The 23,455-nt window shown below is 36.2% G+C and overlaps 1 protein-coding gene across 1 annotated transcript in view; it reads left to right on the forward strand.

The window, feature by feature from the left end:
* USH2A (usherin) overlaps nucleotides 1–23,455 on the forward strand; it is a 640,561-nt gene that overhangs the window by 2,831 nt on the left and 614,275 nt on the right. Inside the window, exon 2 of the mRNA XM_032466772.1 lies at nucleotides 1,859–2,024. Coding sequence (XP_032322663.1) covers nucleotides 1,859–2,024 — 166 coding nt within the window. The remainder of the gene's footprint in view (nucleotides 1–1,858; nucleotides 2,025–23,455) is intronic.

Genomic DNA, 23,455 nt, shown 5'->3' on the forward strand with positions numbered 1-23,455 from the left:
CCAATAGAGACAAACTCTTCTTAGATTGTTTAAGACCTGGAGGCAGGGAATAAAGAGAAACTCATTCCAGTGACTTAGAAATATCCACCTCCTCAAGAATTCAAAAAAATCATGTAGAATTTCCATAGAACCACATTTCTACTTTATATGAAATCTATGTCAACTAAACTTACTTGCCTAAGGTAAAAAATATACAGTTCTCATACCTTTTTCTTCAAATACATGTACAAGATAGAGTAAAATGGTGACAGTAAAATAGTGACTATTAAGTGTGCTCCAGTCTTACTACCTCTCAACTCTTGGAAAGAATAAATGCAAGTGAGATGGACTGCTTTGTGAAAAATGTGCCCTCTAAGGAAAGTTTTAAAACATGCTTAGCAATAATTCTTGGTTGGCCCAGTCTTACCTTTGCCTCTTTGACTCTTCCTACTCAATTAGATGACTAACTCATCATTTTGTGAGGGTCTACCATACACCAGGCTATGCTTCTAACCCCAGATAAGTCATCTAATGGGAAGATGAATAGATCGGTGTCCTTGCCAAGGCAGCACAGTGTAAGCAAGCATAAATGAAGGCCCCTTGAGACCCTTGAGCAAGGAGGGGTCCATGATCAGACATCATCATGGAGATGCCTAAACTGACTAGGAGGCAACTGGGTGAAGAAGGGAACCCAGACGCCTAGTACGTGATGAAGTTCTTCTCCCTGGGGTGCACCTCCTTCTTGAGTTATTGTCTGAGATTCTGGGGGCCAATGAGCATCTTTAATAGTTTGTTATTTGGGAGTAATAGTTTGTTGATGGACTGATGGATAATGCTGGTGATATTTCTCTTTGAATAGTAGATTTGACGGAATAATCCACATGGTAGGCCACTAGCAAACATTCCTAATATTCTCTCTTCTGCTAGAAAGTTGAATTGCTAGGTTGAAATGTAATAGAGGAAAGGGGCTTAAGTTCATATCTGTTTCTGCTCAGTGGGTGCAGAGTGGCCAGGAACACAATGATGTAATTAGTATGAAATAAAATAATACAAAAAATTAAAAAAAATAAACAAAAAATACTTATTTAAAGGGATGGGAAAAGAGGGCTGTTGTGATAAAAAATAGAAGTGATTAAAAAAAATAATTTGGTCACTGGCTCGACACAAGACCCAGACATTTTCTGCAAATTCTTCTAGTTGATCAAAATATTTCACTGTGTCTTTAGAAAATAGGATGGCCTTTCATCCAAGATCATTATTATCTCAGTGCCTCAGTTGGGCTGTGTGGTCATGGAGAGCTAGGTCTTACAGACCCCGGCTTTGGCTTCTGGCCACTTGATGATGGGGTGAGTAAAGACTACAGTTGTCCATTCTCCATTTCATCATGGAAATTAAATAGAGCAATTCTGACTTCAGGGCTGGCAGTTTAGAGCCTTCTGTGGACGCTAAACTCTCTTTACATTTAAAAAAAAAAAAAAAAAAGAAAAAGATTTGCGCTGGTGACTCAGTACCCAAGCAGGATGTGGTGTATTGTGCCGCTTCCTATAAAAGAAACAGCAGAGGAACTAATGAGCCAATAGGCTAAATGTTGGTTTTGTGGGATGATTCTACCACTTCAGCTCCCATCATGAATCTCTGATAAAGGGAGTTGAGTTTCTGGGGAATATACTGCAAATAAGAATTCTGTTTTTTATTGAAATCAGAGGGCTTCTTAATCTAAAAAATACTGGTCCTGAGTATGATGACATTCAGGTGCTTATTCATGGTGACCCTTTTTTGAGTGGAGTCTGGGGTCAGTTACACCACCGTAATTGCACAGTGCTGTAGCATGTCTTTAGGTTGGAGGCTAACCTTTTCTCTTTTCTGGTTGCTTCCTAAGGTGTATTATAGAAAAGACGGCGGAGGGGCAGATTGTGTTCAAGCTTACAATATCTGAGAAAGAGACCGTGTTTTATTATCGCACAGTAAATGGTTTGCAGCCTCCAATAAAAATAATGACACTGGGGAGAATTCTTGTGAAGAAATGGATTCATCTTAGTGTGCAGGTGAGTAAAATAAAAAATATTTAACATTTGGTTAAACACAAGGATCCATCTTCCTTTCTTTCCTCTAATGGCATCTTCCCACAAGATCGGAAGCACGATCTTTCAGATTTCAAGTATGTGTAAATGACAACTAAAGGAAAATGATATTTAAATGACTTAATGATGTATCTCTTGAAAGACCAGCATTTCCCCCTCAAATTCGCTGTGAAAACCCCCAGAGAAGCTTAAGGCAATCCTGTTTGGAATAATATCCTCAGGAAATTTTTGTTTTATTTGGCTAGTGTATTTTATTTTGTTCAAAAATGTGTAAGGGCTCTTTGGCTGTCTAGTACTGATTTTACTAGTCTGGGCAATATCAAGACCCCTGCCTGGTCTTTACAGCTGTCTTTTGTAGGTAGCATCTGATGATATGAATACAATTTGGCTGTTGCGGTAAACCGCTGACCTTGGAACTAATGAACTTTACACATCAGACACTCAAAAGGTGTTACATTATTGCTTGGGTTGTCAGCTACAGTTTGTATTAGCCTTAGAAGCTGCGAAAGGCTGAGATAACTGTGAGATGTCTGGTATTTTATAGTTCCCAGCAGTAGAAATACGGTTTATTCTTTCGTTTCTTGGCTCTGTAATGGTCCAGTGCAGCCAAAAGTCACACTTGCCTTTTTAGACTGGAGGTGCTGTGGACTGCACTTTCCAGTATATGTATGTTCTCATAGGTGCATCCAGATTTGGTTTGTGTGAACCCCATTTGTGTCATGGGGTTCGGCGGGCCAGTGTGCAGGCAGTAAAAGTAATCTACCAAAGGATGAGAACAGAAAAGGAGTTTGTTAGGTACGTTGCTGTAGACGGCAACGGGCCACACAGAGGAGAGGTGCCAGTGTGAGCCCTGAGGGTCTGTTGCTCAGCTCTTTTATTATGGAGGGTTACATTGGGTACCGAGGGGTCACAAGGTGCATGATTGGCTTGTGCACAAGTCTCTGGTTGGTTGATGTTGAGGTAACAGGGAAGGGAGGGGGTTTCATGAGAGGGTCAGGCTGCAAGACTCTGGCAGGGGGCTGTAACAGGTTCTGGCGGTCAGACTTCCAGGCATTGTATAGATCATTATCTCAGGTAAGGCAGGTATGTGTTAGGAAAGGAATGTTCTTTGTTATCTTTAAAGGGCAGTAGCCGGACGCCAGGGAGGCCTTGGACCAGAGGGTCGTGGAGCAGGAATCTGCCAGACGTCTGTGGACCCGCAGTTTGCCCTAGTGGACATTTGTACCCTCATTCGCTTTATGAAAATAATCTGATTTCTCACCTTTTTCCCCACCCCAAAGTAGGTAGTGAGTAGACTTCTTTAGAGGGTCTTGAGAATTGTTACTTGGATTTTAAAATGTTTCAGCATAGATGCTGTTCTTGAGGATTGAAATATACTTTATACATATCTTTGTTTTGTCTGATTATAACTGTGAAATTCTACGTATGTGCATAGCAAAGCATGAAAAGCTTTAGGAAGAACATGTGAAATATGAATGCAGGGAGGTAACAATGATCAATTTCCATAAGAAGATACTGACAAAAAGATATTCAATCAGCATCTTAGGCTTAGCATACTCGGCTTTTCTCTAGGATATGTTTAGCAAATTCAGTTGGCAGGAAGTAGGATTTCCACGCTACCAGGGTTGAAAGGACCTACATAAAGATGAGTCATGTCTGATGTGATGGATTCCATCAGCGCATGATGGATTCAATCTGTCAGTGCTCATTTGTTCAGTAGTTAGCAGATAGGGGACTAATTTGTTCTATATCTTGTTGTCTATTTCATCCACTGACTAGTGCAACAGAATTGGGTTATACTGTTAAAACTGTGGAAATAGAAACCACCAAAGAGAATCTGCAGAAGATAACAGATAGATTCGTTGCATATTTTTGTATCAACAAAGAGAAAAACATTCTTTTTACTCACCTTTGTTTTGCCTTATCTGTGAAACTGTGCCATGTTACGGCAGGCAGTCGTACATTTAAAGCTTCACAAAGAAAGTTTAAAATCCAGATCTGAAGAGGTAACCATGACTGAATTACTCTCCTGGGAGTCCAGTGCTCTTAGAGTGCCTATTGAAATCAGCATTATCATTTCAATACATGTCAAATATGAGTCATTTCCTAGTTGAGGCAAAATTTCTTTATAAATCTTTAAATCTTCCCCTTCTTTCAAGAAAAGGTTAAAGTACTTATGATGTAATGAGACTGCTTTATTTCATAACTGTTTGACTATCAAGAGAAAACTTGTCCTTTCCAATTTTTGCTCTTTTTTATCTTTCTTTATTTTCACATGAGGTTTTTTGCCTCCCCCATTCTGTTTTACCTTAAAACTACAGAACTAAGCAGTTATAAAGTATTAGGAAAACCATGCATATGGGTTATTTATTCATCGGGCATTTATTGATAGATTTGGGTGTACCCAGCATTATGGGAAACTTCATCCAAAGGAAAATTAAACAGCAAACAAAAATTATTTGTTCTAAATTGGAGACCTGCATAGGCTTCCTTTAAATCAGACGCCAATCTGAATACATTTGAGATATTATGATACCTATAGTATGAATTACAATAAATGTTTATAAAAGTGTGCTCCTTTTTTAAAAGTTGTTATGAATAGCAGTGGGAGGGACAGGAGATTGGGAGCAGATAAATCTGATTCAGGTAATGCTACTCAGTCAGTAGTCTTTAACAGATTCACTTGACTCGGTTTTCTCGTGTAGTAAGAGGATTGGACTAGATGAACAAAATGAGGCTTCCCTGAGTTCTACGTTAAAAAGTAAGTGACTTTTAAAGTATGGAAAGCTGTTAAGTTGAGCGTTGTCTAGATGAAGATAGTGACAGAGCTAACTCTTCAGCTGACAATTGGGCTGCTGCTTTTTCCTGCATCCTCAAGCTGTCTGCTGTTTACACAGAAGCATCTTTTGGGTGGATTTTATGGCCAAGATGTGGACAAATGCAGCTTGTAATTCTTTCACTGTTTAATCACAGAGAACATATTTTAATATCAAATGTAACTTACTCCCTGTCGCATTATTACATAGTGCATCCCAGTTCTGTTTGATTTCGGAATTTAGGTTCTTCATCATGCTGGGCATAGGGTAGAACACAGAAATGAAAATCTGGCTTAGTCAAGTTTAAAATTGCAAGTCTAGTTAATGCGTATGTATATATTTTTAACTCATCCTCCAGTATGGCTACAAATCAATGAATTTATATTATGTGCATGTGTGTGTGTATAAAAATAAAACATATGTCTTTACTTATGGAATTGACTCAAAAACAAGAATTTAACTTAACAAAGACCTAGTGACATAAAATTAACCTATCTGACCTTATACCTTAGCCTCAGATAGTTGACTCAATGTCAGCTTTCCATCAGTAAAAATCAGAATTCTAATTTCCCAAATCCAGAAAAAGAAATGAATTTTAAATAATTAAATCCTTGGGCACAGAAGATGGTGAGGAGGAGCCAGACATACTGAATGCTGGAGGTCTGGTTTCCTAAACAAAAAATGCCTGATATCATAGTAATGGATCTAACAGTCTTTATTCAAGAACTAGCATTTTGAAGCTTCAACCTGTTGGAAAATGATTAGTTTTAAAATTAATATTCATTCAGGGACTTGAATCTGACATGATTGCCAATTTAAATTTCACTTTGGGGTTTAATATATTGGCTATTTCAAGTTATATCAAGCTGAAATTCGTTATGTCATATTTTTTGTACTAAAACTGGAAAAAATCAATTCAGACTTTTTATTATCGAATGGGGAACACTGGTAACATTAGCAGATTTTTTAGGCTTAGTTTTCATATTGAATCAGTACATGTTATAGTTATTCTAAAAGATCTCTTTTGATTTTCTTTTTCAAAAATAAGTAAGTAAAAGGATTTTACTTCAGCTATTTGTTGTGGATTGGTGAGGAAAACAACTTGGAAGTATATTGACATTTAGTTGCATATCATTTAAAAGTAAAACCTGTTTCCTATGAAAATACTGTTCTTAAGTAACTCTGCGTATTTTATAGAACAAATAGCATGAAAGATTCATTAGTATAGCAACCCTTTAGTAATTATGCTGAAATGCAGTAAAACAATTAAGTTCCATACTTAGAAACTGATGAGATACTGCAAGTTATGGAAGCAAGGAATGTTTTAGCAGTGGAGTTTTTCACATTATCTGTGCTATTTTGAAGACTTCTTGATACATTGACAATTCAAGAGCCACAGATGGTCTGAGCTACAATAATGTGAAAAAGAGCAGATCTAATCTGATTCAATGAAGGAAAAAAATGCATGGGTAAATAAAGTTTTAGCAATCGATAGATGAGGAATAGGAGTTTCATAATCATAGTTTGTTCATGAAATATGTTCTTTTGATTTATGTATTCAATCTGAAAAAGGAAAACTATTGATAGTTCTGGAGAAAAAGAAAATGCAATTTAACCAGCATTTGTTAGAATAGATAAACCAACTCTCTCAATTAATCTCTGGAGTGTATGCCTATGTGCACACTTCATAAAGGTATTTCCATGTCTCTATTGATTGAGGGAACATGAAATGTCCACACAGCCATATAGAAGCTTCCTTGTTCATTTCAGTGAGCTCTGTGTACTGGGATTCTTATGGGAGCACCATCTAAACTCCCACCCCAAGAGAATCTCAATCTATGTTGTTCCTTTAATAATTTTCATTGCCTTAAACTATATTTATGTGTATGTGAAAGTGTTCTGTTTGTATTCAGTCAGGTGAATATCACCCAAGTTAATAGAATAGTTTTAGTTACTCAGAACTAACTAAAGATCAATAAATTTAACAAAGCTTTTCAGAACAATCAGTTCAAATGATAATAGCCATTACTGAGCACTGATTAGGTGTACTGGATTAAAAAATGAGCTTTACGGAGGTTAAATTACCTGCCTAAAACTACAGTCTCAAGATTCTCGGACCTTTAACTCAAAAAATAATAAATTGCTGTGAACCGAGATCACTGTGAAGATATAACGGGTAATTAGTTTTCAAAGTTCTCTGAATCCTCCTCTGAAAAAACCAAGAACTGGTAAGATATATTTGTTAAATAAATATAAAGGAATTTTCATACACGTTTGTATGTATTTGTAATGTAAATATTTGTAATGCTTCACATATTTACATGCTTTGTACAAATAATTAAAATCAATATATTTTTCAACTGTCTCTCATGATACAAGTGACTTAAATGCATAATGGAATGTAATTTCATGTAGAGTTCTGCTCAATATCTCTGTGGTTGATGGCAGTCAGAAAAGACTACAGTGGATTCAAGAAAGAATATTCCACTTAACCCATCCTGATCACCTGATCCATGGCGTACAGAACCAAGTCTTGTATGATACAGTGATGCAATAGAAAAAGGAAAGGGGGGTTCTTCCTACTTGATTATGGAGAAAGGTCAAACAATACAAGTAAAAATTATTCTATGTACATCTTTGCATGAGACTTTAAAATCCAAAGGAAACTCTAAAGTCAGAAGGAAAGATTTACACTGGAATTTGACACAACATTGTAGAATTATTATAAATCAATAAAAAATGTTAAAAAAAGGAAAGATTTAATTCTTGATATTTTACTTCAAAAATGTGCAACCCTAGGAAAATTACATAACCCCTTGAAATGTTACGTACCCATTGCAATTGGGAACAAAGATAAACCAGCCTATTTCGCTTCGGCCGTAAATGTGACATGTAAAGAAAATAATGTCTGATAAAGTACTTTATAGTCTGCTCTGATGGAACTTACAGTCTACTAGGAGGAAAAGACAATCAAATAATCACACCAATGAAAGTAAAATAACTGATATATTCTTTGGGATCATCTGAAGGACGATTTGATCAAATCTCTGAAGTCAAGGAATGCTTACCCTGAAGAAATTAGATATATGTATTTAGTTTTCTAGACTTGCCCTAAGAAAGATCACAAACTGAGTAGCTTAAAACAACTAAAACTTGGTTCTCTCGCAGTTCTGAAGGCTAGAAGTTTGAAATCAAGCTGTCTGCAAGGCCATGTTCTTTCTGAAACCGATAGAGGAATACCCTTACCTGCTTCTAGCTTCTGGCCAGCAATCCTGTTTTTAGATGCATCACTCTCATCTCTGCCTTCTGTATCTCATTGCCCTCTTCCCCCTATGTGTCAGTGTCTTCTCTTCTTCTAAGGACACCAGTCCTAGTGGATTAGGATCCATCCTAATTCCGAGTAACTTCATCTTAACTTGAAGACATCTGCAAAGACTCCATTTCCAAGTAAGGTCACATTCACAGGCACTGGAGGTTAGGACTTCAGTCTGTCTTTTGATAGGGACACAAGTTAACTGGCAACAATATGCATACAAAATAATGTATAGGATTCAACTAGCCAACGAGAGTAGAGGGGAACATTCCATACATGCATAGCAAATGGTGCAAATGCCCTTTTGTAAAAGGGACTGTGTTGCATATGAGATACTAAAAGGCCAGTGTGGGTGGAGTGCAGCAGACAAAGTGGAACAGCATGTGCAGTGAAACCAGAACAATTGGAAGATGCTATATTTTAAAGAGCATTGTTGGTTGTATTAGAATGTTTTCAAGGGGATTCTACTGAAATGCTTTATGTAGGGAGAAGGAGGGAAAGTATATGCTCACACTCCATTGCATCTCCGTTGGTCTGGAGTACAGCCCCAGTATTATTTCTTCTTTCCTTCCTTCCTTGATGGATTACAAAGTGTTTAGCCAGATAATTAGAATTTAAGACAAGAAATGATCCATTCCAATTCAGTTGTGTCAGGGAAGATGCATAAAGAAGGTAGAATGTAAGTTAGCTCTTGAAGGAAAAATAGGTCTTAAATAGATGGTAAAGCGGAGGAAGAAAGAAATTCTCTATACCGGGAACAGCTGCGTAATTCCTGGGAGATGAAAATAGCAAGATGTTAGTAAGGGTCAGGGGAGCTTAATTTCTTAGAAAGAAATACATCGTGTATTAAATGGAAAAGGCTGGGAAAAGTGGCTTAGAGCTTTGCATAGTTTGCATGAAGTTTTTTTGTTTTTGTTTTCCCCCTTTGACAGACAGCTGGTGTTTTTCCACCTGCTCCTAATCTAATCTATTTCATAAATGTTACATGTCACTACTATACGTACAATATATATGTGTACACCAAAAGAAAATGTTTGTCTAGTATGTACATAAAGATCACCACACCTCTCACTGCAGTGTTTACCTTTTACAAGCTTGAATGTTATCATTCTATTACATAGAAAAAAATTAACTCCTCTGGAAATATCACTAATCAAGATCTAAAACAAGCCATGAATAAACTAACATTTAAACTTAGAAACTGATATTTGAAGAATTTAACAATTTTTCCTACTAGAAAATGGTTGACTCTCAGCCAATGGCTATAAAATGTACAGTATATACAAAAGGAAAATATACACAAATATTATAGTGCACATTTATTCCGTAACACTACTAAAATAAAAAATGGCGATAAAAAGAGAAGTGTTTTCCAATGTCTGCTTATTTGTTTGAACAGTCTCTGGTCTTTAAAATGCCACTATGGTAATTCTGTCAAGTTTGTAATGGTTAAAATTTGATGGTAGTGCTTTTTAAAACCTATATTATCTAATAGAATTGTCATTTATATTATATCACTTTCATCCAAAAGCCAAATATAATAAGACAGATAATTTTTGCTTCTTTTGAGGGTAGGCATTTCTGTGCCCACAGGGCTAACTGATGCCGTCAGTTATACATGAACAGTTCCCACTAAAGTCAGCAGGAACAGCGTGCATATAACCTAGGGCAGAATTTGGCCTATGGTATGTATCACTTGGTAATGGAATAGAGAATATGACTTTATTTAAACATGGCCTTGAATAGTTTTATTTTCCCATACAGTTTCCCTTGGTATTTCTCTCTCTAAAATGCAACATTCAGAAATCGTCCAAGCAGCTATATTGTTCTGGATGCATAATAAGAACATATGTTCAAGATACCAGTTTAGGTATCTGTAAACCAAAGAAAGAATAGCTAAAATAAAACAAATTACAAAAACTTTCCCAAGAATGGAAAGGCTTTAATAGGTTTGCTAATCTTCCAATCATCTAACTACAGCAGAGAAAAGATACTGATATTTATAAATAGCATATGTAATTACATGTATGCATATGTGGATGTATATTGTATATATATAAATATGTATAAATGCTTGTTTTAGGAAAAGCAGCTTCATTCTGCTTTCTGAAGATTACATGAAATAATCCTTGAAAATAATTGAATTATATTTTCTAGAAGTAGAAAAAAGTTTGATTCTTTTGTTTATGATTACTATTCATGGTTCTCAATCTAGGGAGAAAGGAAAAAAGAATAAAAGGAAAGTGAGGGAAAGGACAGAAGGCTTTTGAGTTGGGGATGGGGGAGGGGAGGAAACACAGAGCCCAGGGACCGGAAGGGGAGACTCGGCCCTTGCCAATTTCATTGTGGTCGGATTGACCAAGAAAGGATAGATTATGGACATATCAGTGTTTTGCTCTCTGAGATGCTAATCTCTTGCGTTTTTCTAGTTATTTGGCCAAAATCAATTACAGGTAGCTTTTCCGGGGGTGTTGGTACCTTAGGGAATTGACAGAGAAGATTTGAGTTTAATGTTTAGGTTGAATGAGAGGTAACTAGAAAAAACAAAGAGGTGAGCTGCAAATGAGATGAGTTCTGTGGGGATACACATTGGGACAAATGGTGACCATTATGATTAATCCCTTAAAATACCTGTAGCAGTGTCAGGCAGGGCATCTCAATGTGGGAAGAAACTTTTAGAAATATGAAAGAAAAGTGAGACCCCAGAAATTTTGAAAACTGGGGAGCATTTAGTTTAGAGAGGTCCAGTTTAGATAGTGCTTGTTTATTTTTTAATTAACTTTTTTGAGATAACTGTAGATTCACAGGCATTTTGTAAGAAATAATACTGAGAGATTCCATGTGTCCTTGACCCAATGGTGTCATCTTGCAAAATTCTAGTACCATATCACAACCAGGATACTGACATCGATACAATCCACCCATTTTATTTAGATAAGTGATGATGTTGAACATCTTTTCATGTGCTTATTTGCCATCTGTACATCCTGTTTGGTGACATGTCTCTTCATGTCTTTTACCCAGTTTCTAATTAAATTGCTTGTTTTGTAGCTTGTCTCTCTCTTTGATTCTCTTAACAGAGTGAGCAAAAGTTTTAATTCGGACAAGATCTAATGTCAGTCTTTCCTTTTCTCAATCATGCTTTTGGTGTTGAGCCTATGAATTCTTTGCCTAACCCTCAATCCTCTATTTTTTCCATAAAAAGTTTTATAGTCTTACATTTTAAACTTAAGCCTGTGTCCCTTTTTGAGTTAATGTACCAGGGATGCAGTTTAGGTCAAGTTTTCAAGGTTTGTTTGTTTTTTTTTTTTTCTGTTAGTGGGTGTTCAAATGGTCCGGTAACATTAGTCAAAAAGGATAGCCTTCCTCCATAGAATTGCTTTTGCATATTTGTCAAATACCAGTTGAGCATATTTGTGCAGGTCTATTTCTGGATTTCCTGTTCTGTTCTATTTGTCTGTCCTTCTGTCATTACCACACAGTCTTGATTACTGTTGACCTTAATATCTGGGGCAGTGACTCTTACTTACTTTTCTTTTTCATTTGTTTTTTTTAAAACATATTTCAGAGCCTGTTCCTTTCCATATACGTTATAGAATAAATTACCTGTAGCTACCAAATGTATTACTGGATTTTGATAGGAATTTCATTACTTCTATAGATGAACCTGGGGAGAACTGATACCTTTAACTATGCTGAACCTTCCAGTACATGAACATGGTAAATGTCTCCCTCTCTTTGTATCTTTGATTTCTTTTATTGGCACTTTATAATTTTCAGCATACAGATCCTGTGCATGTTTTGCTGAATTTATTCATGAGTGTTTAGTTTTATTTGGAGTGATTGAAATTGATTATGTTTTAAATTTTGATTCCCAGATATTTTTTGTTAATATATAGAAATGATATTAATTTGGGGGGTTGATCCTATATTTAAAAATCTTGCTGAACTTACTTATTAGTTCTGAAATTCATTTATAATTTGTTGGGATTTTCTACATAAACAATCATGTCTGCAATTAGGAGCAGTTTCTTCTTGTTTCTTTCTCTTTCACTCTCTTTTTCTTTCTCTCTTTCTCTCTTTCGTACTTTCTTTCTTGTCTATATGATTTTTTTTCTTTGTTGCAATAGCTAGAATTTCTAGTACTATGTTGAGTAAGAGTGATAATAGCGACCGTCTTTGCTTTGTTCCTAATGTTAGGGAAAAAGCATTCCATTTTTCACCAATAAGCATAATGTTAGCTGTAGATACTCTTTATCATGTTGAGAAAATTTTCCTCTATTGCTGGTTGACTAAAAGTTTTCACCGTAATGAGTGTTAGATTTTGTTAAAGTCCTTTCCTGCATTAATTGATCATCTGATTTGTCTTCTGTAGCCTGTTAATGTGGTTGTTTATATTGATGGATTTTCAAATGTTGAACCAACTTCACATACCTGGAGTAAATCCCACTTGGTCATGACAGTTCCTTTTCAACATTGCTAGATTTGATTTACCAGTATTTTTTTTTTTAGGATCTTTTTCCATGTTCATGAGATGTACTGATCTATAATTTTCCTTTCTTGTACTGTCTTTTGGTATTAGGTTAAAGTTATCTTCATAAAATAAGTTGGGAAGTGCTCCCTCCTATTCTGTTTTCTGATGTAAATTATGTAAAATTAGTGGTAATTCTTCCTTAAATGTTGGGTAGACATCTCCAGGTTTAGTGAAGCTTTCTGGCTTTGGAGATCTCATTCTTGGAACTTGTTAATTAAATTTAATTTCTTTAATTCAGGTTGTCTATTTCATTGATTTTAGGTAGTTTATGGTTTTCAGGGAATAGGTCCATTTCTTCTAAGCTGTTGGATTTGTGACTGTACTGTTGTTCCTATTATCTTTTATCCCATAATATCATTTTACTGGCTAAAGGATCTAAAGTGATACCACCTGTTTCATTTGTGGTGTTATTTTTGTCTTCTCTTTTCTTATATTTGTCAGTGTTCCTAGAAGTTTATCAATTTAATGATATTTTAAAATAACCAATTTTTCCTTGATTTTTCTGTTTATCGATCTTCAATTTCATTGATTGCTATTATATTATTTCCTTACTTCTGCTTGATTTGTGCTTATTTTGTTCTGTTTCTAGTTTCTTGAGGTAGGAACTGAGTTAATTCCAGACCTTTTCTCTTTAAGGTAAGCATTAGGTTAGAATAGTGCTGTAATTTAATGAAAATTTAATTTAATGCTTAATTTAGTGCTGTAAATTTTCCTCTTTGTACTGCTTAACTGCACCACAAATATTTTAGTGCATTGTATTTTCATTTTTATTCAGTCCTCTGTATTTTTTATTTTTGTTGAGAATTCCTCTTTGATTCATACATTAATTAGGAGTATTTAGTTTGCAAGCTTTTGAAGATTTACAAAAATTGCTTATTATTGATTTCTAATTTGAATCCATTGTGATCAGAGAGAACACTGATTTCAGTTCTTTAAAATTTGTTTTGAGGTTTTTTTTTTTTTTTTAAATGGCCTAGGATGTAGTCATTCTTGGTGAATATTCCAAAAGCACTTGAAATTAATGTGTATTCTGTTGTATAGCATATTTTATGCACTTTATATATGCATACTATGTGTGTGTATATATATATGTATACACATATACATTCTGTGTGTATTTATATATATTCTGCATATATATCAATTATCTAATAGTAACCAATTCTCCCAGTCTCTGCCATTTATTTGGTGTATTTTAACCATTTACATCTTATTGATGAGATAGACTTATGTCTGCAATTTTGTCATTTCTTTTCTATTTCTTTCGATTGTTTTTTTCTGTTTCACTTTTCTTACCTTGCTGTGGGTTACTTGAACATATTTTAGGATTGCATTTTTATTTATAGAATTTGGGGTGTATCTTTTTGTATAGTGTTTTTAGTGGCTCTAGACATTGCAGTATACATAATTACCTTACCAGGGTCTACTGGCATTGCTGTTTGTCACTTCAGTTGAAATATAGAAGCCTTATATCCATTGAGGTCCCTTTCCCTGTCCTGCTTTTTAAGTATAATTATCTTGAGTGTTTTGTCTCTAGACATTGAGGACCACATCAAATGGTGTTTAGAATTTTTGCTTCAATCATCAAGTACTAATAAATCATGATAAGGATAGTTTGCATGTTTACCCCTGGTATTACTCATTCTGATGTTCTTATTTTCTTTCTGAAGTTCTAAGCCTTCTGTCATCATTTTCTCTCTGCTCAAAGAACTTTCTTTAGTCACTCTTTAGTCTTGATGAAAACAAATTCTCTTAGTTTTCATTCAGCTGAGAGTGTGTTGATTTTCCTTTCCTTCCTAAAGGATATTTTTGCTGGCTGTAAACTTCATGATTGAGAATTGCTTTCTTTCAATACTTGAAAAATGTTGTGCCACTCCTTCTGGCCACCATTGTTTAGATGAGAAACCTGTTGTAATTTGAATTGGTATTCCCTTATAAATTTTGCAACATTTCCTGTAGCCACTTTCACTATTTTTTTCTTTGCATTTTGTTTTCAGAAGTTTAATATTGAATTCCTTGGCATGAATTTCTTTAGTATTATCCTATGATCCAGAGTTTACTCAGCCTCTTGAATCTATATTCATGTCTTTTGCCATTTTTTGCTATGTTTTCAGACATAATCTCTTAGAATACATTTTCAGGGCTTCTTTCTCCCTGAGATTATAATTATACAGATATTAGCTCTTTTGCTATTGTCCCACAGATCCTTCAGGTTCTCTTCATTTTCTTTTACTCTCTTTTTTATTTTGTTCAGTTTAGGTAAATACTTTGGATCTGTCTTCAAGTTCACAGGTTCTGTTCTTTCATCTTTACTCTTGAGTCTGTATAGCAAGTTTTTATTTTATTGTTGTTTCAGTGTTTTTCTTTTTAATTCTTAAATTTCCATTTGGATCTTCTATTATAACTTCTATTTCCTTGCTGAGATTTTCTTTTTCATTTAAGAGAATTCACAATTCCTTGTGGAAGCATGTTTATGCTTTTAAATCCTTGTCAGGTAATTCCAATGTCTGAGTCATCTCAGTGTTGGTGTTGGTAGATTTTCTGGGTTCTCATTCAAGTCATGGTTTTTTCTGGTTCGACAAGTGATTTTTATTTTATCCTGGACATTTTATATACTATACGTGAGACCCTGGGTCCAATTTACTCTTTTTAAAATATATTTTTATTGAAGTATAGTTAGTTTACAATGTTGTGTTAATTTCTGGTGTACAGCACAACACTTCAGTCATTAGGAATATACATATATTCGTTTTCATATTCTTTTTAAGTGTAAGTTACTATAAGATATTGAATATAGTTCCCTGTGCTATACAGTAGAAACTTGTTGTTGATGTATTTTATATAAGTTAGTATCTGCAAGTCTCAAACTCTCAATTTATCCCTTCCCACCCCCTCCCCCCCCAAGTAACCATAAGTTTGTTTTCTATGTCTATGAGTCTGTTTCTGTCTTGTAAATAAGTTCATTTGTCTTCTTTTTTTTTTTAGGTTCCACATATAAGTGTTATCATATGGTATTTTTCTTTCTCTTTCTGGCTTACTTCACTTAAAATGACAATCTCCAGGTCCATCATGTTGCTGCAAATGGCATTATTTTATTCTTTTATATAGCTGAGTAGTATTCCATTGTATAAATATACCACAGCTTCTTTATCCAGTCATCTGTCGATGGACATTTAGGTGGTTTCCATGTCTTGGCTATTGTACAATTTACTGTTTTTATTACTAGGCTGTCCCCATGTTGAGGTATAGCACAATGGCCAGTGAATGTATATCTTCAGTTTCTCACCTGTCCCTGCAGCACCACCTCACTGACACTGCCTTATTGCAGATGGTGGGTTGGAAGTTTAGCTTCCCTTCAGTTCCTTCTCAGTGAAAGTGGGCACTACCTTGTTGTCTCCGGGTGATGGTATGTCCTTAACTCTCCACTGAGCCCCACTGACTCCAGGGGAGGGGGCAGTGGAGTGTCAAGTAGCCCCTCTCCTATCACTGTCTTCTGCCTCATGGATACTAGGTGTAAGTGGAAGCTCAGCTTCCCATGGGGTCCACTTCACAGGGAAGTGAAGAGGGCAGTGGCATAATGACCAACCCTACCTCACACCACACCCTTCGATGTCACTTATCTGAATAGGATGGGACAGTCAGCTCCTCACCAGGCCCTGCTCCCTTGCTGGGAGAAGAGTGGGAACTGGAGTGCAGATGAGCCCCGACACACAGCACTGCCTTCAGTGTCATGACCATGACGCGGGCGTGGAGGTACGGCTCTCACCTGGCTCCCCTGACACCAAGGCTTGGGGGAATAAAGTCCTGACCAGCCCTGACTCGCACTTCTCGTTTCGTCTTTCTGATGCTGTGTGAATGTGAAGGGGTCGGGGGAAAGTGGAATGCTGGTTAGCCCTGCCTTGCACACCCTCCTTGTCTCCTTGTTGTCAGATTGGAGGGTGGGGGTGGATTGTCAGCTCCTTGCTGGGCCAAGCTGACACTGCCTTGGTGAAGAATTAGAGTACAGCCTACTTAAGTCTGGTGGGGATGGAAGATTGGCTCCCCACTCACCTGCCAACACTAACTTGGCAGGGGATCAGAGAGCCACCTCCTTCCATGGAGCAGGGGATGGAAAATAAGTTCCATGCTCAGTCCCACCAACACTACCCCTACAGTTAAATTGGAGAGTTACCTGCTTGCCAGGTGGAGAATGGAAGATAAGCTCCTTGTTGGAGTTTCAGCACCACCCTGCAGGGAAATTGGAACGCTGCCTGCTTTGCCAGGAAAATGGGGGATTAGCTCTCTGGCCCGTCATATAGGGGATTCAGCTTACTTCCGCTGGATGGGAGGGTGGAGTGAAAATTAGGCCCCTGTTGTGCTCTGTTGGACCCATGAAGCCGTGTGTGTGTGTGTGTGTCCATTGGTGTTTGGCTAAAGTAGGGCAGATATCGCCTAAAAGGCTTTTTGTTTTAGGCCACCGTTTTCCTGGCTCTTTATCTAGGAGGAGGAGACTTTTCTTGGAACTTACTTTATCGGTGCCTGTTGGAGGCTCTAGGACAGATGCTTCTGAAATGCTTTGTCGAGGGCATATGGGCAGTAATAAGAAAACCTAGGGGATTTACTGCCCTGTTGTTCCTCAGATCCTAAGGTCCCTACATTTTTTGCCTTCTTCCCACTTTGAAGAGTCATCCTGTACTAGTTTGTCATGTTATTCCCAGGGCTAGTCCATCTTTGTTAGAACCAGAAGTCACCATCTTTTAAATAGGACCTTGTCTAACATTTTTTAATGCCTATTATTATAGACTCTTCATTACATTTAAAACATGTTGGCCAAATTGGTGGGAAGTAAGGAAGAATCTTCTGTAAAAAAAAAATTGGTTTTAGGAAGAGGAAGTAGGAGAAGATATGCTGGTCAAACGTTGTGAAGTCAGTTCTGACAAAGCTAGACATGGTCTTAGAAATAAAACTTTGGCATAAATTGCAGCCGTGTTCTAAAGAATTAGACAGTGCTTTATGAGAAGCCTGTGTGTGAGCATTTGCAGGTTCTCTTAACATTTTTTTCAGCAAAATTGAAGTTAAAAGAGAGGTTGAAATTGTTTCTGAACCAAATATCACATTGGATAAATGTAAAATAACTCCATAGGCCCACAAGGTGTGTCCTTTATTGCCTGTGATTATGGCAACTACTGCTGCTGGCAAAGAGCCACTCCTTTCATGTGGGCAAGCACATGATTAATTCTCAATTAGAAAGAGAGACTTGATGCAAGGGCAACATTTAACTTGGCATCAGCGTGTCAACATTTCAGCCAATTTACGTGACCATGGACGCTTGAGGGGAAAGAGAAATTGCTAACGTTTCATGTTAAACAAAGAATGGAGCTTGGGGAGATAATGCAGTTTGTACTGTTTCACATTTTGTTTCAATTAATTTTGGCAAGTATGTCTTTTTGAAACAGTTTTAGATATTGAAAAGCTGCTGGTGAACCCTCAAGATGTCTCTTTCCATGTGGAAATTACCATCACCTTGGTTTATATTTGATTTGTGAACGGGGGAAGTAGAGTCATTGTGATGTTAGAGCCATTGTCGTCATTATTTGCAGATCTCATGGTAGAAGTTTCTTGTGTTAATATGTGTAGTTTGATGTTCATTTGTACCATGTGTAACTGGTTCATGTAGTGATTAAAATAATAAGCAGTGCTTGATCGTGGTTAAAATAAATACCAAGGATAAATTCTTCTATTAATTAGCTAGTGCTTATCCAAATTAGCATCCATAATTATTAGCTGTTGTTAATTTTTGTTGCAACCTATTAGACATACTGTCCTAAATCATTAACACCAGTGTAACTGAGCGTAAAGGATAGGTGACTTGCTTTTAAATGCACAGTGGAAGCTCCCGTGGAAAACTTACACTAATATATATTTTATACTATTTCAAATGGAATCATAGAAAATTCATATGGCATTTTAGATTTGGCATAAACAAAATGTATTAAGTTTGCTTATTGAGCCAGACCTTAAAAACCAGAACTGTGTCCCCATGCAGGAAGTCATTAATGCAAGATTTCCTTGCACTCCTTGTACTGCTTTCTGTTTCTTTAAATCACATTTCTTTCTATTACAGACTTTTGATGTATTTCATAAACTGATACAATCTTATATCTTAATGTAACAGGTGACAAAGTAATGTTACTGCTTCTTAATATTGAAAAGTCTACTGTATATGTGTGTATCTGTGGAGTAGTTAGAAGGAGAATAAGTGAAATGCCTAGAAATTATCCCAAGGTTTGATTTTGTTTGTGCTCATGTCTTTATAAATATATATCACATTCTTGAATAGGTTAATTGCTTAGGGGCAGGATTTCTCGATCTCAGCACCTTTATTTTTTTAATTGAAGTAGAGTTGAAGTATAATATTTTGTACATTATAGATATACAGTATAGTGAGTCACAATTTTTTGGTATATATTTTTATTGAAGTATAGTCAGTTTACAATGTGGTGTCAATTTCTGGTTTACAGCATAATGCTTCAGTCACACACGACCATAGATATATTTGTTTTCATATCCTTTTTACTGTAAGTTACTATAAGATATTAAATATAGTTCCCTATGCTATACAATATGAATTTTGTTGTTTATCTATTTTATATACATTAGGATCTGCCAGTCTCAAACTCCCAGTTTATCCCTTCCCACCCTCTTTTCCCTGGTAACCATAAGTTTGTTTTCTGTCTGTTTCTGTTTTGGAAATAAGTTCATTTATGTGATTTTTTTTTGATTCCACATATAAGTAATACGATATGGCATTTTTCTTTTTCTTTCTGATTTACTTCACTTAGTATGACAATCTCCAAGTCCATCCATGTTGCTGCAAATGGCATTATTTTATTCTTTTTTATAGCTGAGTAGTATTCCATCGCATAAATATACCACAACTTCTTTATCCAGTCATCTGTCGATGGACATTTAGGATGCTTCCATGTCTTGGTTGTTGTAAATAGTGCTTCTGTGAACACTGAGTACATGTACCCCGATGTTCATAGCAGCACTATTTACAATTGCTAAGACATGGAAACAACCTAAATGCCCGAAAAGTCCATCTGTTTCACCTGCTTATGGTGAAAAAGAATATGAAAACAAATACAAGTATGTTCATGTATGACTGATTCACAATTTTTAAAGGTTATACTCCATTTATAGTTATTATAAAATATTTGCTATATTCCTCATGTTGTACAATATAACTTCATAGCTTATTTTATACCAATAGTTTGTACCTCTTAACTCCCTACCCCTGTGTTGTGCCTCCCCCCCCCCCCCCACTGGTGACCACATTTGTTCTCTGTATCTGTGTTCAGTCTCAGCACTTTTGACGTTGGACAGGATAATTCTCTGTGGGAGGGGCTGTCCTACCACATTGTAGGGTGTTTAGCTTCAGTCCTGGCCCCTACCTACTAGATAACAGTAGCAAACCTTCCATACCTCCGTCTCCTTCCAACCCAGTGACAATAGAAAGTATCTTCAGACATTGCTAAATATCCCCCCAGAGGAAAAAGCACCCTTCTCTGAGAAAAAGTGCTTTGGAGTTTCATCTTTAGCTATTTCCTTATAATTTGCAAGATATTTTTTCTTTTTTTCTTTTTTTTCTTTTTTATAAGGTGTGATGCTACACCAATACAGAAAAGCCTTTGGACTTAAGACTAACCATATTTAATTGAGAGAAGTTTATCAAAGCATAAAATAAGAAAAATGGGGACAGAAAGAAAATTCTAAAATTGTTGTATGCAGTTTCTAAGGATGGCTGATAAGAATTCTGATTTAGTGACATACTGTATTTTGACTTACCAGATGATCTAAGTTAAAGTAAAGCTGATTGTTAAAAAATTCTATTTCAAGAAAATGCATAGAATTGTTAGCATCAGAAATATGTGCCTGAGAGAGGAGTTTCATTTATATGAAAATATTAGGATTTCAGTAAATAGTCGATTTAAAAAGGGAAACAATCTTGTAGAAGTTTCAGAGTGATCTGAGGATGACAGAGAGTTTAGATATGAGATCAGATAGAATTAAAAATGTCTGGATTGGTTATTAGAACCTTAAGTTGATGATCTTAAACCATTTGCCAAATTGACAATTGAGAGACATTTGCAGGTGATATTTAGCATTTCTATGAGAAGTCTGTTAGTTATCCATTCCAGTAAAGGTTTTTGAAAAGGCTCATTATCACATATTTGTATGATGCTTTTGTTCTTTACATTCTTATTCATTTAAAATATATTTACACAGCAACATTTATTCCCTGTTTTGTGTACAGTTCTGCTAGTTTTGGCAAGTGCATCCTGTTATGTAATCACCATCCAGTCAACGTCTAGAAGAGATCTGTAACTTTCAGATTCTCCTCTTTTAGAGTCACTGCCCTCTTCCCACTCCCACCCCCATCAGCCTCGGATCTGTTTTCTGAGTAAAGGTCTAGGAGTAGGAGTGACAGCTCTTATGGTAGGTGTATGTTTACATTTTTCAGAAATTGCCGAACTTGTCTCCAAAGTGGCTGTCTGATTTGGTGTTCCCACCAGCAAAATGTGAGATTATAGTTGCTTTGTAACCTTGTCAGCACTTGATATGGTTGGTCTGTCTGTCTACCTGCCTTCCTGCCTTCCTGTACCTGGTTAACCATCCTTCTGATAAATATTTGTTGGTGTCTCATTGTGGTTTTGATTTGCATTTCTCTGACAATTGATGACATTGACAGTCTTTGGTGTTTGTCCTCCGTGTATCTTTGGTGAAGTGTTTGTTCAAATCTTCCCATTAAAAAAGTGTATTCTTTGTTTTCTTATTATGGCGTTTCAGTGGCTTTTTATGTATTTGGCACATCGCCTCTTATCACCTGTTAGTTTTGCTGCTCTTGTCCTGGTCGATGAATTGTCTTCCCACTTTTTCGACAATGTTTCTCACTGATCAGAAGTTTTTGGTTCTTTCAGTTCTTTAGATTATGACTTCTTTACACAGTCTGTTTGCTTTGGTTCCTTTCCCAGAATCCTCTGATAGTTACTTTCTGTATTTTGTTCAGAGTTCTTGGTGGTAATTGCAGGAAGATACAGGCTAAAGTGGGCTTCCTCCATCTTGGTCAGAATCAGAAAACTTGTGTGATACTTTCTAATTTTCAACATTTTATAAACATTATTTTTGGTCCATTAACAATATTTATGATCGACATCTTCTATATGAGGAAATAAAAACATCAAAAGCCATATGATTTTTTAACTTCAGAAATAAATAAAAAGCCATGTGGGAAATAACTAGTGATCTAAAACACGTGTAAAAACTACGCCTGAGATGTTAAATCCTATGTAGTGTGCTTTGACGGCACACCCCTGAAATGCAAATTGTTTTACTTATGAAGCTTGTCTTTGTTTTATATACATTCTTTTTAATATTTCTGGAGCTTCTTTGATTAACTTTTCCATTTAAATATTTGCTGGAAAAGAATAAAATTATAAAAACTGTCAATAAAATTGTCAGAAACCTTTGTCTTTTAACCAAATGCAGGGGGAACTTTTTGTTCAGTGTTCTTTGGTAACACAGTAGCTGCTGACTCAGGCAGGGCGAGCGTGCTTAATGAAAAAGCTCGTGCAAAAGTTAGGACTGGCAAAGGTGTCTTCTGTTTTCACATGCGATAACTTGAAAAGAACCTCTATGGCCATTTTCCTAGTAAGCTGGTCAAGTCCTGCTGAGAACACTTTATTTCATGAAGGTGAAACACCAGAGATGTCTGCTATGCAGACAACACTTTGTAAGAGGTCTTGAGGTGAGTGAAGATGGCAGGTCCGTGGCCTCTGTCCTCAAGAAGCCATCACCAGGAGAAAAGAAACCATGTTGGGAGGTTGTGGAGAGATTTCCGGAAAATAATTTTTGGATATAAATGAGATTTTTTAAATGGAGGTACTGGGAATTGAACCCAGACCTTGTTCATGCTAAGCATGTGCTCTACCACTGAGCTCTACCCACCTCCACCTAAAATTAGATTTAAAAAAACACCAAAGTTACAGAATCAATATTTTAGAATACTTAGAAAATGAATCAGAAAAAAGAAAAGACAAACCCAACCAACCCCCTCCAATAATTTTGCTACAATATTAATGTAATTCCATCCAGTCTCATGCATATTTCAGGTAGTTCTAACCATAGCGCATCCTTTGTGCATATTTTTTCATCATAATTTTGTCTACACCTCCACCCTTTTTTAAAAGTTAACATTGTATCCCAATTTATTTTCATGTGGCTTCATACTTCAAGATAGGTCTTGAGGGAAGTAATAGAGAGTCCCTGAAAGAAGACAAAGGCTGTTGGTAAGAAAGAGGGTAGCGTGAGAATTCAGGAAACTACAGTACTCGGGATTGGTTTTTATTTTTTAATAATGTAGAAAGTCACATGCTTGTCCTGTGTCCCGTGAGGATTGGTTCTTAGCAGTGCAACTTCTCTTAGAGAATAAACTCTCAGAGGGACAGGGAAGTAGTTACATAAGAATTTAAAAATTAAAATATCAAGCTGCCCATCCATGTCTGCTGGTGTATAACGGAGTCAAGGATTTTCCATGTCATTTTATGAACTACCCTATGAAGAGGGTACAGAGGAGACCATGGAGACACAGAGTGATTGAGGGTATTTAACAGAGGTGAGCAGAGCATCACAAGCTGTTTGGAACTCAACGCATTTTTCTTGGTTGAAAATATGCACAGAGAAGAAAATGGAA

The sequence above is a fragment of the Camelus ferus genome, chromosome 23 (assembly GCF_009834535.1).
Source record: "Camelus ferus isolate YT-003-E chromosome 23, BCGSAC_Cfer_1.0, whole genome shotgun sequence".
Classification (NCBI taxonomy): domain Eukaryota; kingdom Metazoa; phylum Chordata; class Mammalia; order Artiodactyla; family Camelidae; genus Camelus; species Camelus ferus.